The 16,182-nt window shown below is 47.5% G+C and overlaps 1 protein-coding gene across 1 annotated transcript in view; it reads right to left on the reverse strand.

Moving 5' to 3' along the window:
• Window positions 1-15,952, reverse strand: part of LOC120029154 (spectrin beta chain, non-erythrocytic 4-like) — a 53,423-nt gene extending 37,471 nt beyond the window's left edge. Inside the window, 15 exon segments of the mRNA XM_038974459.1 lie at window positions 1,229-1,985; window positions 4,118-4,255; window positions 4,482-5,352; window positions 5,865-6,015; window positions 6,255-6,557; window positions 6,857-7,015; window positions 7,239-7,356; window positions 8,711-8,898; window positions 9,652-9,764; window positions 9,997-10,112; window positions 10,212-10,292; window positions 10,485-10,576; window positions 14,395-14,568; window positions 15,028-15,179; window positions 15,802-15,952. Coding sequence (XP_038830387.1) covers window positions 1,229-1,985; window positions 4,118-4,255; window positions 4,482-5,352; window positions 5,865-6,015; window positions 6,255-6,557; window positions 6,857-7,015; window positions 7,239-7,356; window positions 8,711-8,898; window positions 9,652-9,764; window positions 9,997-10,112; window positions 10,212-10,292; window positions 10,485-10,576; window positions 14,395-14,568; window positions 15,028-15,179; window positions 15,802-15,952 — 3,564 coding nt within the window.
• Window positions 15,953-16,182: the final 230 nt, after the last annotated feature.

Below are 16,182 nucleotides of genomic sequence, written 5' to 3' on the forward strand. Positions count from 1 at the left end.
TTGGTTCCAGTTAGAACTCTGTTGTGTTCCATGTAGAACCCTCTGTGTAAAGGGCTCTAAATGGAACTCAAAAGGGATCTACTTGGAACAAAAAATAATGATTCAAAGGGTTCTCCTATGGGGACAGCCGAAGAACCCATTTAGGTTCTAGATAGCACCTTGTTTTCTAAGATTGCATTCCTGGGGTTTTCCCTGCCAGCAAAACATCTATAGAATGCTGGCCACTCACTGTAATAGCACTGACCCTCACTGTAATAGCACTGACCCTCACTGTAACAGCACTGATCCTCACTGTAATAGCACTGACCCTCACTGTAATAGCACTGACCCTCACTGTAATAGCACTGACCCTCACTGTAATAGCACTGATCCTCACTGTAATAGCACTGATCCTCACTGTAATACAGTGGCCCTCACTGTAATAGCACTGACCCTCACTGTAACAGCACTGATCCTGACTGTAATAGCACTGACCCTCAATGTAATAGCACTGACCCTCACTGTAATAGCACTGACCCTCACTGTAATAGCACTGATCCTCACTGTAATAGCACTGATCCTCACTGTAACAGCACTGATCCTCACTGTAATAGCACTGACCCTCACTGTAACAGCACTGACCCTCACTGTAATAGCACTGACCCTCACTGTAATAGCACTGATCCTCACTGTAATAGCACTGACCCTCACTGTAATAGCACTGACCCTCACTGTAATAGCACTGATCCTCACTGTAACAGCACTGATCCTCACTGTAATAGCACTGACCCTCACTGTAATAGCACTGATCCTCCCTGTAATAGCACTGATCCTCCCTGTAATAGCACTGATCCTCACTGTAATACAGTGGCCCTCACTGTAATAGCACTGATCCTCACTGTAATAGCACTGATCCTCACTGTAATAGCACTGACCCTCACTGTAATAGCACTGACCCTCACTGTAATAGCACTGATCCTCACTGTAATAGCACTGACCCTCACTGCAATAACACTGCGCTTCCACAGCATCCATATCTAGTACAGTCAGAAGTCATATTGTACAGTCTTTAGCTATTCATGTTTAATAAGAATTACTGACTAATAACACAGATTAGCTAAAGATGATTTGGGATGAATTGACTCAGCACATAACACTCGGCACTTTTCTCAGCACATAACAGGCCTAACTACTAGATATTGCTGATATATATATTGGTGTTGGGATGTCCAACAAGAGGTTAACTGACCTGGTTGTTGAGGAAGGCCTCGGCCTGCTTGACATCCCTCAGGAAGAGGTGGAAGATGTGCGCCTGCACCAGCACCTCCCTCCGGCTCTCCCACATCTCCAGCAGCTTGTTCCAGCCCACATCCAGCTTCTGGAGCCACTGCTGCAGCGCCGCATATGGCAGCGGCGCCTCCTCAGCCTCCAGCAGCTCGTTGACCGCCTGCAGCCGCTCGTAGTCCTCCTCGTACCTCCCGATCTCCTCCTTCAGTGCCGCGTGGCGGTTGATCAGCCTCTCGGCCTCCTCCAGCGCGTTGGGCAGCTCGTCGCTAGCTGCCGCCGTCTGCGTCTGCACTAGCCACGTCAGGAAGGAGTCCAGGTCCTGGATGAACTGCTGCAGCCGCCCCGCCACCATCAGAGAGTCCTCACAGCCCTGCAGCGTGCGCTTCAGCTCCTCCCACTCCACACTAATGCCCTCGAAGTGCTCCAGGACCTCCATGGCCTTGGCCGGGTGCGAGATAGCCAGCTCCTCTGCCTCCTGCTGCAGGTGAAGCAGCTTGGGCTCCAGCACGGCCAGGGCCCCCTCCATGGTGGAGAGTCGGCGCTGCAGGGCCAGGACCCCGCCCAGGTCACTGCCCACGTACTGAGTGGCGTCGATGGCCTTGCGCTTCTCCTGGATCTGGGACTTGATCTCAGCACACTCCAGCAGGTAGTTCTGGAGACGGAGGACAGAGTCCAGGTGATCCTTTTTCTGCTCCACCATCTCCACGATGCGGTTCCATCTAGAGGGGACAGACAGGGGGCACAGGGGTGGGGAGGTCAGGCAGGGGCACATAAGTGGGGAGCGGGACGTAACAGACAGGGGCCCAGGGGTGGGGAGGTCAGACAAGGCCACAGGGGTGGGGAGGGGGACGTAACAGACAGGGGCCCAGGGGTGGGGAGGTCAGACAAGGCCACAGGGGTGGGGAGGGGGACGTAACAGACAGGGGCCCAGGGGTGGGGAGGTCAGACAAGGCCACAGGGGTGGGGAGGGGGACGTAACAGACAGGGGCCCAGGGGTGGGGAGGTCAGACAAGGCCACAGGGGTGGGGAGGGGGACGTAACAGACAGGGGCCCAGGGGTGGGGAGTGGGCAGACAGGGGCCCAGGGGTGGGGAGGTCAGACAAGGCCACAGGGGTGGGGAGGGGGACGTAACAGACAGGGGCCCAGGGGTGGGGAGTGGGCAGACAGGGGCCCAGGGGTGGGGAGGTCAGACAAGGCCACAGGGGTGGGGAGGGGGACGTAACAGACAGGGGCCCAGGGGTGGGGAGGTCAGACAAGGCCACAGGGGTGGGGAGGGGGACGTAACAGACAGGGGCCCAGGGGTGGGGAGGTCAGACAAGGCCACAGGGGTGGGGAGGGGGACGTAACAGACAGGGGCACAGTGGTGGGGAGTGGGCAGACAGGGGCCCAGGGGTGTGGGTGGGGGGTTAATAGGACGGGGCACAGTGGGGGGGACAGACAGGGGCGCATGGGTGGGGAAGGGGCCTGGGTCAGTCTGCATCTGTTTGAAGCTTTTAATTCATATATAATTCAGTCAGTATACTAAAACATACACTAAGTATTAACTATTGTTACAATTGTCACAATTCATGTTTGAAAAATATATAGACTATTAAAATATATATTATTTTCATTTACCAACAGAGCCCAAGAGGATGGAATCAATATTGCAATTGATCGAATGCATTAATAAGCGACATTGGTTTTGTTTGTTAGTTGTCATTTGCATCTCAAAGGGTTTTGTCTTTGTCTTGACACAGGCTGTGTCTAGCTTGTTTCCACGCCAAGTAATATGGTCCCCATGCAAAAGAACAGGCATGAATTATACTCATTCAGCAAAGCATATCCAACATGACGTCATGCCAAAACCCCCAAGCCAGAGGCTTCAACGGGTAGCAATATTATATAGGACCATTGACCAGATATGATCAAAACATGAAGCAAACCTGAACAAGAGAGGACAAAGTCTACCGAAACTATGTCATAGAGATGTACAATATCCATGAATGCTATACTTAGTCATAACTAAAACCATAACAGTTTGAGACTGAGGGAGAATATAGTAAAGCCAAAGAGAACACATTTTGGGCAGGTTGGTCTTGCACCCGGTGTGGTAGGCAGTCGACACAGATGGTCACCCTGAGATAGGCTCTGTATGCCAAGGTCAGGAGGAACTGGGCCACTGTAGCATTTCACCAAAACCATCCTCCACTAACCTGGCCCTGGCCTCAGATCTGTCTGCCTGTGTCACCATGGTGTCACTAGGGTCTCTGGTCCCCTTCCAGTTCTATCAGCAGGGAGCATGTGATCATCATGGCTTCTGTTGCTCCCGAATCTGTACCCCCCCCTTCCCTTATTTGGCAGGATATTAGCTAAGAATGAGGTAACTGGGACACTTTGGGAAAATAAATCAATGCACTACGCACCATGTGCTGTACATGGATTGACAGATGTGTTTCTATGGCTGTGTTTACACAGGCATCCCAATTCTGATCTTTATTTTTATTTTTTACTAATTGGTCTTTTGACCAATCAGTTCAGCTATTTTAAGAATTGGGCTGCCTGTATAAACGCAGCATATGTAGTGTTTAGTTTTGTAATAAATGACCTGTGTTGATGAATCTCTATCCAACTAAACATAATTCCCATGTTATTTCGCAACGCAGATAAGTCACATTTTCATCACATATTGTCTTGTTGTGGAGTAGACCTGGGGTGCATTCTTTGCTGCACACCATAGCAAACTGTAACAAAACATTCTTGTTGGTAAAGTTCAGGTTAGTCATTCCCCATTTTGACCTTTTGCTTCTGTTTGGTTCCTAGTGAAATACACCCCAGTGTTGGTCAGTCAGAGAACAGTGGGGTGGGTTACCTGCTATTGAGGTGGTCCTGACAGCCTCTGACCTCTGTAGAGCTGGGGTGACCATTGTCCAGGAGCTGCTGCACTATCTGGTTAACGTCCAGGATCCTTCCCATCAGGCTGTTCATCTCCTGGTCCAGGCCCTCAAACCTAAAGAGTGTAAGATAAGAGGATGGAGAATGTGTGTTTTAAACGCAATAGAGCCATCAGCTAGATATGACTGATTATGACATTGCTATGACAGTGTTATGTCGCCCTTATGAGGGGAGGGTTCAAGCAACGGATTCCCGAAAAACACATGACTAACTTTAGAACTAAAAGCATGACTTAAATCTAACATTCTCCCTATGATCTCCACCACAGACGGGAGCTGTACCTATGGGCTATGACCTCTACGTCCTCCAGCCTCTCTGGAACCTCCATCTTGTTGAGCCACTGCTCCTTCTCGTCGATCCACACCTCGCAGGCGTTGACCTCGCTGAACATGAGGTAGACGGCCAGCGCGTCGTGCAGCCACTGCTGCCTCAGGACGGCCACCTCGGCCACCTCGGTGTACAGCTGCTCCGCCTCGCCCATCCTCGACTGCACCTCGTCCAGCTCCCGGTAGTGCAGTGGCAGCACCACCATGTGTTTGCGCAGAGTTACCACGTGCATCCGGTGCTTGTCCACGGCCTCGCACACACCCCGGTGCTTCTTGAGCAGTGACTGGGTGGAGTACTCATCGTGACCAAAGTCCTCGCTGGATACCAGGCGGTAGGCGTCCTGCAGCCAGGCCAGCAGGTCGTCCGTCTCTGTGCTGAACTGGAAGAAGTTGAGTGCCTCCTGCAGGTGGCCCAGTCTCTGCGCCGCCTGGTCCTCCAGCCTTTTCCACTCCCCTTTCACCTCCATGATGCGCTCCTGGATGCCCCCCGTGCCGAAACTCTTCTCCATCAGGATCTGCTTGCCCTTCTTCATGGTCTGTTGGAGGAGGGAGCGGTGGGCCAGCAGCTCCCCAGCCAGGGTCTTGTGTTTCTGGAGCAGCCGCAGCACGCTGCTCAGGTCCTTGCCGCAGGTCTGGGCGACCAGGATGGAGCTCTTCTCGCGGATCCAGGCCTCGGACTCCTCCACCTCCTGGAAGAAGGCCCAGAGGTGCTGAGACTCCTCCAGCTCCGAGCACCGCTTGGCCGCCAGCTGCTTGAGCTCCTCCAGGCAAGTGCTGACATGGTTGACCCGGTTGCAGATCACCTGGGGGTCACAGGGCTGGTAGCCTGGGAAGGAGAGAGAATAGGGGACAGGGGACAGCACTCAATATACATGTCTGTATTAGAGATGTATATGGCGGACTGTATCTAAACACTCAATGAACTTTGCATGTAAACAAAACCCTATTACTGATATAAAATGAGCATAAAGTTTTCCAAAATAACTATGTAATATCCACAAAATGTAAATAACCTTCACTTTTGTATTGTAAATGGATCTTCAGAAAATATGTTGTGGAAAGTCATGCTTGCCCTCTTGTGGGTCTCTCTGGAAGTGCCATGGCCAACTTCACCACTCAATGTACAGTAAACTATACTCCTACACACTCTTAATATAAAACATTTGTTTTTTTTAACTGTGCATTTTTCCAGGACCAAGGGATACATAACAGCACAGTCAGTATTTCTAATCCTATCAAATCCAAATATGTCATCCCTCAAAATCACCAAGTTGTTATCAAAGCACATTCCACTTCTCACTAAAGCTGATCTGTGAACATAGCCATCTGATGTCTTACCTTCAATGGTGGTGAATTTGAGAGCGGCTGAGTTAAGGGTCTGCACCCTATCTGCCTGCGCTGTGATGTCAGCTTCCTGGAGGCTGTGTTTCTGCAGCAGGTCGTCCACCTCCAGCAGATGCTTGCCGAAGTCTTTGGACAGGAGCTGGACCTGTGGTGAGAGGGAGCTTGGTCACCTTCCTGACACTCCACTGACCAGCCTGCCTGTACTAAAACTTAAAAGTCAACGTCTCAAGGATTTCTCACTGTTTTTTCATGTATTGTATCTCCACATTATCATTTCATGTGCACACAAATGTCAACCCACAGTCTATGCTGTTGAGTCGACACAACTTAGAGACAGTATAGTGTTCATGTAACGTAAAATGCATGACAAAATACTTGTCTCACCTGCATGTCCTCCATCCAGTCGATCATGTAGACCATGTCCTGGAAGGTCTTCTGCAGAGCCAGGTTCTTCTCCAACCGGGCCTTCCTCCCCACCACCAGCTCCTTCAGCAGGCTCCACTGGCCCAGGATGTTCTCCTTGCGGGCCGAGATACGCCGAATGTCGTAGTAGCCCTCCGTCTCCATCTCCCCAGCCAGCTCCACCACCACCCCGATGCGCTCCTCGTACGACGAGATGTCTGCCTCAATGGCCTCGTGCTTCTTCATGGCGGCTTCCACCGCTGGCAGGTCGTAGCCAAAGTTATCCTGGTGGGACGGGACATTCAGTCAGGCAGAGGATCACTTAACTACAGGCAGGTGATTGTGGAAGGGTTTACTCAGTCAGGGCAATGCAGTCATATGAAAATAAATCTTAATATACCACTGTCCATTACAAAGTCATTCATGTTATACAATACTTTGCCATTGGTTCTTAAAAGACATTCTAAAGACATTTCATTCTCAATCCACAGCTACATTATAAAACTATTGCTATAAGACTGTTAGGATATGGCCCCTGTCTGATATGTTAGAGACACTAGTCACTGTGGCCCTGTGGTCCCTACCTGAGACACGAGGCGCTGGTTCTCGTTGAGCCACGCCTGTCTCATGGTGGTCTTGTGGTCAAACCGCTGGGCCAGCAGCTCCAGCTTCTCCTGGCGAATCAGCTCCTGACGTAGGGCCACGCCTTTCTCATGCTCCGCCTTCTCCAGCCTCTCCCACGCCTAGCCAAATGAAAAACAGAGGAAAGTGTACCCATAATGCAGCATAATGCAGTTTGCATAATGCAAACATAAAGAGGAGTAATTTGCACTGATTTGCTACATTTAAAAAAAACTGATACTGATAAAGAAGGATTTTATATTTGCCAAGACATGGCCAGCTATTGCATTATCTGTTCAGGCATTTGAGACAATCCTTATTCCCACTTATACCAGTATTCATTACCTTATTGATATCAGAGATGAGTTTCCCTTCATGAGGCACGTATGGTTTCTGGTTGTTAGCTCTGAGCTTGCTTTGGATAGTAAAGAGGAGCACTTCCAGGTTCCCCTTCTCCTGGAACCTAGCACAAGACAGAAAGTGTGTTTCACAAATATCCTGAGACACAATACTTTGCACAAGGTGGGATCCGTTTGAAATGTAAAATTACAGGTGTCATATCCTAGATCCTTAAAATAACCATCTGCTCAAAAACTGATAAAATACATGCATTGTTTCCTATTATTACGTTACTAGGATTGTGACAGTCATGGGATTTTGGATGGCGGTTATTGGTCAGCCAAATGACCGCGGTCACCGTTATAATCGTTTGAATAGCAAAAATGTTCTCCTTTCCTCCTGCCCTGACTGCATGTGCTGCTGCAGGGAGGGGCCGTTGCCTAGGCAACCAAAGACTTGTTTGCTACAACACCTCGCTAGTTTCAGCAAGGAGCAACACAGTTACATCACGTTGTAAAGAGTCCACGTTACCGCGGAAACGGACACAACTGCACGAATGCCCGGGCCGCCCCATCTTCGGTCAGCTGTTCGTTCCACACCAAAAAAAACGGTTATGGCGGTTATTTTCTTCTCATGACGGTCTTCATCCATAATCGTCGGTTACACAATCATACAGTCATTGTGCCAGCCCTGTAAGTTACCCTACTCATCCATATATTCTCTGTGACATTGCCTGCAGGCTTGACCTTCACCGCAAAGGCATTCATTATTACATGTGGCCTAGCTCCACACACTGTATAATTGTAACCTAATTCTAAATAATAAGTGGTCATCACTGAGAAGACTTCAGAGTCATATGATGACCACCTCTGGCCATCGAGGGCTGCCAGGGCAACTAGGCTGGGTGAGAAGCCGGGTAAGGCCTCAGAGTTACTAGTCACCAGAGGAGATGTCTATCCTCTAGCCACAGAGAGAAAGGGTCTGGAGACACATTTGGGTGTCACATCACTTAGATCCAGTCCCTTTTGGTCAAATAGGTCATGAGTCACATGGCACGGCTAACTGGGTGCTTAGTTACGCCAGACATGCCAGCTTGGGGCCTCATGCTGGGCCTCATGCTAGTGCTACTGTGCCCACACCCATCAATGTGTAGGTTTTAGTTGAATACTGCAACAGTTATGGTATATTCCACACATCAAATGGGAATCAGACCAATCAAAAGCATTTGTCTGGGGGCATTCTCTGAGAAAATAACATCAAACTATAAGCTATAAGAACTATAAAAGGCTGCAACTATTGACTCAACCTAAATCCTGTCCTAAAACTAAAGCAACCAAAATGATTTAGTGATAATTTGTATAAAACAAAAGTTTTAAGTTTAAAAACCTCTGGTGTATGAATAGGACCACTATAGAATGAAAAAGAATTGATGCAATATAATTCATGCTTTTATGTTTCATTGCACAGTGTTGCCTTACTTGATGGGCTTCTCGATGGTGCAGTAGGTGGTGAAGGCTTGAAGCTGTTGCTGGACACCCGTTAAGGAGTTGGCAAACTTCTGGTTGCTGATGATGCCTATGGTCTTCTCGATCCACTCCAGGAGCTCCGAGGCCAGAGCCTCATATCGATCGATCATCTTCTGGCCCTCGATGGCATTGTCCAACACCTGTATAACACGTAAACATTTAGCATTGATGGATATTACTTAGGAGTGATTTAATTCATAACTTTTGTTTATTAGCATTTGATAATGGATTGAATCGTTATCGGTTTGTTTTCACCTACACAACTATACTCATGTGTGCAAAACATAAAGTATGATATACACTACCGTTCAAAAGTTTCGGTCACTTAGAAATATCCTTGTTTTTGAAAGAAAACCAACATTTTTTGTCCATTAAAATAACATCAAATTGATCAGAAATGTAGTGTAGACATTGTTAATGTTGTAAATGGCTATTGTAGCTTGAAACAGCTACAACAGAGGCACATTATCAGCAACCATCACTCCTGTGTTCCAATGGCACGTTGTGTTAGCTAATCCAAGTTTATCATTTTAAAGGGCTGTTGTGCTGATTAAAGAAGCAATAAAACTGGCCTTCTTTAGACTAGTTGAGTATCTGGAGCATCAGCATTTGTGGGTTTGATTACAGGCTCAAAATGCCTAGAAACAAATAACTTTCTTCTGAAACTCGTCAGTCTATTCTTGTTCTGAGAAATTATGGCTATTCCATGCGAATAATTGCCAAGAAACGGAAGATCTCGTACAACGCTGTGTACTACTTCCTTCACAGAACAGAACAGCGCAAACTGGCTCTAACCAGAATAGAAAGAGGAGTGGGAGGCCCCGGTGCACAACTGAGCAAGAGGACAAGTATATTAGTGTCTTGTTTGAGGAAGTGTGTCAGCATCCTCCTACCTTTCCCACTCTCTTGCCCTCTACTCGAAGGGCTTTCATCTTGGAGAAGTAATGGTAGTAGGACACAACATAGGTTATTATCGACTTCTCGTCTGGGTTCTCCGTATTCACGTCTGCAGAGTCACACAGGAAGGACAACAATACACAAACATTTACAGCACACACATACAATATAACATAATCACACCTTGACATGAAATAATTTCAGTAGTGAAAAATATAAACTACGGTCACTGTCGCTGAAAGTCTGTGAAGGTTTGCAAGTCTGAGATACATGTAACCAAATGTCCATGAACTGTTGAGGAGGTTGTCTAGTCGCTATTTCAATTCTCCGTGCGGTCTTACCTTCAGGGTCCAGGAGTTTGGTGAGCCCCAGGTTCTGCTCAGCAATGTTGAAGGCTTGCTGGAGGTTGTGTGTGGCATTTGACCGGATCAGCTTATGGAATTCAATGAAATCAGGCCTGTAGTAATGCAACGTAGGTCATTTAGTTCACTTTCTATATGGTCACATAAATACATGTTTTAAAATGTAAAGACTTGATTGTTTAGCCAATGCTGACCTGTGTCGGTGAATGAGAGCGTTGAAGGCGAGACCATCTCTCCAGCAGGTGGTGAAGTTCTGGATGTGGACCTCAGAGTACCTGTGGGACAGTTGACACAGAACACACTCACATCTATTGGTCCAATACATATATGCTATCCAACTAAAGACATTGCATGTAACAACAGTAGTAAAACAACAGTCAACATCCTTTAAGACATGTACGGAAAGTGGAAACTGTTCACAAAGTTTGACGTTCAATTTTGGCTTTTGGTTAAATGAAGACATTCACCCAGCAGTTTTCATCTGGCACCAGAGTAGCAGGGCATCCTTTGCCGACCGCGTCTCCCTGTTGTCGTCACACTCAATCTTAATCACCTGGATCTGTATGCACAGGGAGCGAGACCAGACGACAAACAACCTTGGTCAAGGAAACCAGCCTCAAAACTGTCCTCAGTTCAGTAAGATCACCAGATTACTATGAGGTTGAGAAGAAAACAGTTAGGAAACACGCCCATGTTGCTGATCAGTTTCAAACACACTGAACACAAAACCCGGTTCCATTCAACAGCCACACCAGGAGTGTATTCATTACACCGATTCTGTTGCAAACAGTTTGGGCTGTTTCAAAACGCTTTGCAACAGAAACCGTTTACTCTAAACGGAAAACGTTTTGCAACGAAAACAAGAGTTTCTAATGGACATATTCAAGTAGGTTCCTCCCTCCCCATTTCGTTACATTTGCTCTGTTTGGTTCTTAAATAGTAAACAGTTTCTGTTGCAAGACGTAATGAATACACCGCAATAGTCACACAACTGCATTGCATGTCTCGTCACTAACTCGCACACAGACATGTGCCTGTCATGTTGGGAGGAAGGCCACAGAATCATGACAAGATCAATGTGCGCCCACATCTATGACAGCCATTGGCCCAATCATGTCACGGTGACATGATACATATTAATGGGAGGGTTGACACCCTAGTATCTGCTAGACCACCCATGTCAACAAATCGCACCTCATCCACACACATACATGCTCACTCACACTGGAAAGCAACTGGAGGCTTATAGGACTCTACTGCATGTATACGCGGTTTAGTCTCCACCTACAGGGAACGGTTATTTGTGATTCAATTATGGTAGGATAACACTACTAATTACAAGGAGAAGGACTAGTCATTGTCCAACTGAACAACTGTAGTTCAAATGAACTGCTGCCTAGAACCAAACTGACTTTTCACAAGAGCCAATGAGGACATTCCATCTCTAAAATGTACCTTATCTGCTCATACTTCAGATCAGGCAGATTTTAAATAGCCTTGATCGCAGTGCATATCATCCAACAGTAAACAAGATGCTTGAGAGAAACAAACCGTCTGGCAGTGACAGAGAGGCATACATCACGCAGGTCACAATTAGGTAGCATGAACACAACGACACTGTGCGAAGCAACTAGAAAGGATAGTGAAGTTACTAATTGTAATGGAGGTGTCAAGTGTTTATTCGAGTCTTAAAATCGGCTCCTGGTGAACATTTACCTCCTGGAGGCCTCTATTCCTCCTTTCCTTTCCTCTCTTTCCCCCCTTTCTCTCGCTGTGTCTGCTGCCTGCTGCAGTGGCTAGGCCTTACCTGCTGACTGGGCAAAGTCACCTGAAACAGTCCAAGGGTAGGGGAGGGGTGGAAGAGAGGGAGAGAGAAAGGAATAGAGAGAAAGAAAGAGAGAGGGAAACAGAAAGGGAGGAGAGACGTAGTAAACTAAAAGAGGAGTGTGAGGAGAGAGGGGTGAGACAACCACAGACGGTGGCAGAATCGGTGACAGTGAAGGAAGGAGGAGTGGCAGAGAGAGAAGAGGGGGAAGGTGAGGGAGGAGAATAGGTGCTGACTGCATCTTGCCCTGCCCGGAGCCCCACCCCTTGCTCCCAAAAGCACAATCAGTTTCCAATAACGCGCTCCTTCTCTTTCACTGCATGCAAAATTTAAGAGGCCATCGACTCACTGGCTCCACAGTCGGTGCAGTAGAATGGGATGCCGGCCAAAAGTGCCCCAGCTAACCTGTAATCACTGTTAGAAGGCAGAGCGATAAGCTATGCCATGCTAGCCTCTCCTCTCCTCCATAGGCACCACTAGCCTACGTCCCTGAATCATATTTACAGAGTGACGCTGATTTGAATAATGCAAGACATGCGTTTATGCTGAGACCACCACTGTCCTGAAGCGACAACAAAAGCCAAACGATTTTGTGCTACTTACATGCCTGTCACTTGTCTGTGGTATCGCGTCCTGTAAGGCCTTGTGCCCACTGTATGCGTATGTCTCTGAGGCGGATGTCAGACAGTATGTCCTTGTTTGAGATCCAACTACGATCGGGACCAGAGTGACATTGCTCGTAACGTCACACAGTGATGATGCGGCATGTTTCAAGGCTTCTCCATACAGTCTTTTGGCCCGTCTATAAATCAGTCTGATTTCTGCCCCTACTCTCCTAAATTAAGACAGTGCTGAAACCAGCATGCCTGTTGTGTCAAAATCATGACAATAATATACACAGAATGTTGGCCTACTTCTGTTTACCGCTGGGACACAAGAAGTGGATACCTTTATCCAACAGTGCAAAATCTGTCTTAGCTCAAAGACTGATGAAAAAGAGTGACAAAAAGTAGGATAAGACTTTGTTCTTGTGTTTGAAGGTGTATTACAACCAATCATCCACCGGGCTATTGCGCACAGCGCGTATAAGCCTGGGCTATCAACGATTCAAAGTTGGCGTTAGTGCAGCGTTTCCCAAATTAGGGGTCGCACCTGATTTTAAAATGGGTTCGCGAGAGAAACTCAGCTTTTTTTTTATTTTTTATGTGCTTGGTTCATAGAACCGGGGTTACGTCAGTAACCTCCGATAGCTGCTAGATGCGGTTGTAGTAAACCAAGCGGTTTCTGTTTTCTTCGTACAAATGTGGCTCTATCGTTTGAACCGTTTAAGCCCACCAAGCCGCGCAGGACTCATTAGAACAGAGTGGACAAGACCAGGCACTAATTCAATGATGGTGTTCTTTTCTACACAGAAGATCATACACAATTATTGCCTGATGATCTTCTGAACTTCCCAATACCTTTCTGAGGGTTTTCAGTCACTTCAAACCATACTTCCTTCAGAAATACTGTCAAAAGTACTGTCAGACTGATTTTTAATAGACTATCATAGCCCCAATTAAAAAAGCAAACATTGGCAGTTGATTACATCCCTTTTTTTACATATTTAAAAAAAATAATGATTGAACCTTATTTAACTAGGCAAGTCAGTTAAGAACAAATTCTTATTTACAATGACGGCCTACCCCGGCCAGATGACGCTGGGCCAATTGTGTGCCGCCATATGGGACTCTCAATCACGGCCGGATGTGATGCAGCCTGGATTCAATCCAGGGACTGCAGTGATGCCTCTTGCACTGAGATGCAGTGCCTTAGACCGGTGTGCCACTTGGTGCCCCCACCATGGGGTCGCACATTTTTTTAAATATCAAAATAGGGTCACGAGCCAAATCAAGTTTGGGGACCCCTGCCTTAGAAGGAGTGCCCATAGAATTCTATGGGAGTGACCTACTGAGTAAAGTACTTGTCATCATTTAATTTTAGCGAATCACACGACTGCGAGGCATGGGGAGGGTTAGGGGGAAGGTGTAGTGGGAGACTAAGCTAATGCCTATGCGCCGGGAGTTTCTCCCGGTCATTCTGTATTGGCTAAAGAAGGCCAACTTTAATCCATTGATCCACCTGACTCTTCCTGACTATTTGGGCGGAAGTGTCTGGAGACAAAATTAGATGTATTAGAACTGCAGCAGACTGGCTATGATGACATGCACCAGTCAGAAACAAGAGTTTGTAGAAACAATGATGCACACCCACGTAAGCTTCATCATCCACATGCTGACTGAGTTCAAAAGTACCCCCAGAGGGACAAAGATGGAATAGAGCTACACAGCACTAGAACATACCGTCCCCAACATGAGACACACACAGGCCTGCAGGAACTGGAAGCCAAAAATACCTCAGAAGAGGTTAAGCTAGCAGCAGGTCTTAAGGACAATCCCAACAGGGGACAGGAACGTCCCCACAGGAGTTGGCTGCATGACAAAATACAACCACAACAGAAGCCACAGAGACAGACAACACCATGCACCAGGACGGGTGGGCTAGGTCACTACCTGGAAGCGAAGGATGATGGTCCAGATGAGGCCAAGGGTGAGGCGGTGGTTGCCGTCGACGATGTCGTGAGAGCCAACGTTCTCCAGGTGGACCCTCTGCTCCTTGAGGAACTGCAGGGCCTTGTCCACGTTCTCCAGGCAGTGGATACGCATGCGACCCCGCGTGGGCCTCGGCTAGGGGAGGGAGGGATGGGGGAGGGAATGAGGGAGGGAGAGAAGGGTGAGAGGACAGCGAGGTAAGGAGTTAGAGGGAATGAGAGAGGGAACAAGAGTGGAATGGTGAGAGGAGTAATTGATTGGTCAAAGCAATCTGCAGGGGAAATATAAGCTTTGATCTCAATGCCTTTATATTAAAACAATATTATTCTCATTAAAAACACAATGGCGTGCAAATGCTGTTCCCATCCAATTGTCAAACCCCATTATGCTGACTACTATTCTCATACGATTACACATGACATATAGCTGCAGTGCTGACAACATTCATGAAACATTTAGACATGAATGAATAATATTTGGTACAAAAATAACTACAATGCAGAGCTCTTTGTTGAATAGTTTGCGCTTGTTCTCCTAGCATCTACTGACTGAAAGGTAGACTGAGGTTGGGAACCAGAGAATGGGTTGACCAACCAGCATCTCCCCAGACAGGACCTCCAGCAGCCTGGTGAGCATGTAGCCGTCCCGGAGGTCGTTGTAGAGGTCAGCGATTCGACAGGACACTCTTGCCAGGTGGGAGTTCACCCACTTAGTGAAGGTCTTCTTCTGGACAGCATCTCTCTCTTCTGCAGGAGAGATGAGATAAACACAGGGCTTACAGATGTAGGATCTTAATTTGAGCCAGTTTGCTACAGCAGGAAAATAAAATTGCAGCAAGCGGAAATGTGAATTATTATGTGGAATTTAATGGACATTTTTGTAGGAGTCTGACATTTTAAAGTTGAAATTACAAACTTTTTAAACCTGGAATACACTACAAGTTTGCATTTCCTGCTCTGCAGGAAAATTCTCAGAAACAAAAGAGTGATCAAATGAAGATCCTACATTTGTAGTTCATCAGGATAGAGCTCTGATCAGTGATGTAGTTACTAAACCTCACATCTGAGTTATTTCCCCAGTCACTACTGGTCCACTCAGAGTCCGAGTCCAAGTCTGAGTCACCGCTGGTCCAGTCCGAGTCCTGGACTCAAGTACTATAGCACTGGCTCTGATATATCAACCATACCCCCTTGTCAGTAGCCCCTGTATGATAGATCATGAATCAAGTCCTTCTACAACTTTGAACCTCCATCAGGTATACAGGGAAGTCTATAAAGCTTGTGTCTTTTGTGAGTGATGGAGCTGTGACTGAGACAGGTGAAGGTGCTCTTGTTCCTCTAGTCCAGTATAGTCTCTCTATCCACCCACCTGCCAAGGCCTTGATGCGGGAACACTCAAACAGCTTGGAGCTGGTGACTTCGGTTTCCCAGTGTCCGGAGCTGCCGGCCAGACGGGTGTTGTTGTTGTTGAGCTGGCGTTGGGCCTCCGCGTTGTCCAGGTCTGTGGAGGCATTGGCCATCGCGCCTGTTTCCCTGAGCGACCCTACAGACACACAGTGGGAGAGTTAGGTAGAGTACAGTACATTTAGGATGTGGATCACATGCACCCTTTATCACCCCCATAGAAACAAATGATACTATACAAAGGTAAATACATCATCTCGAACACCATGCAGGAAATCTGAATCACAACAGCTGTGTTTAAGGGCAAAGCGCATGCATGTTTTGATAGAGCTCCAGTCCACACCAG

This window comes from Salvelinus namaycush, chromosome 34, assembly GCF_016432855.1.
Source record: "Salvelinus namaycush isolate Seneca chromosome 34, SaNama_1.0, whole genome shotgun sequence".
Classification (NCBI taxonomy): Eukaryota; Metazoa; Chordata; class Actinopteri; order Salmoniformes; family Salmonidae; genus Salvelinus; species Salvelinus namaycush.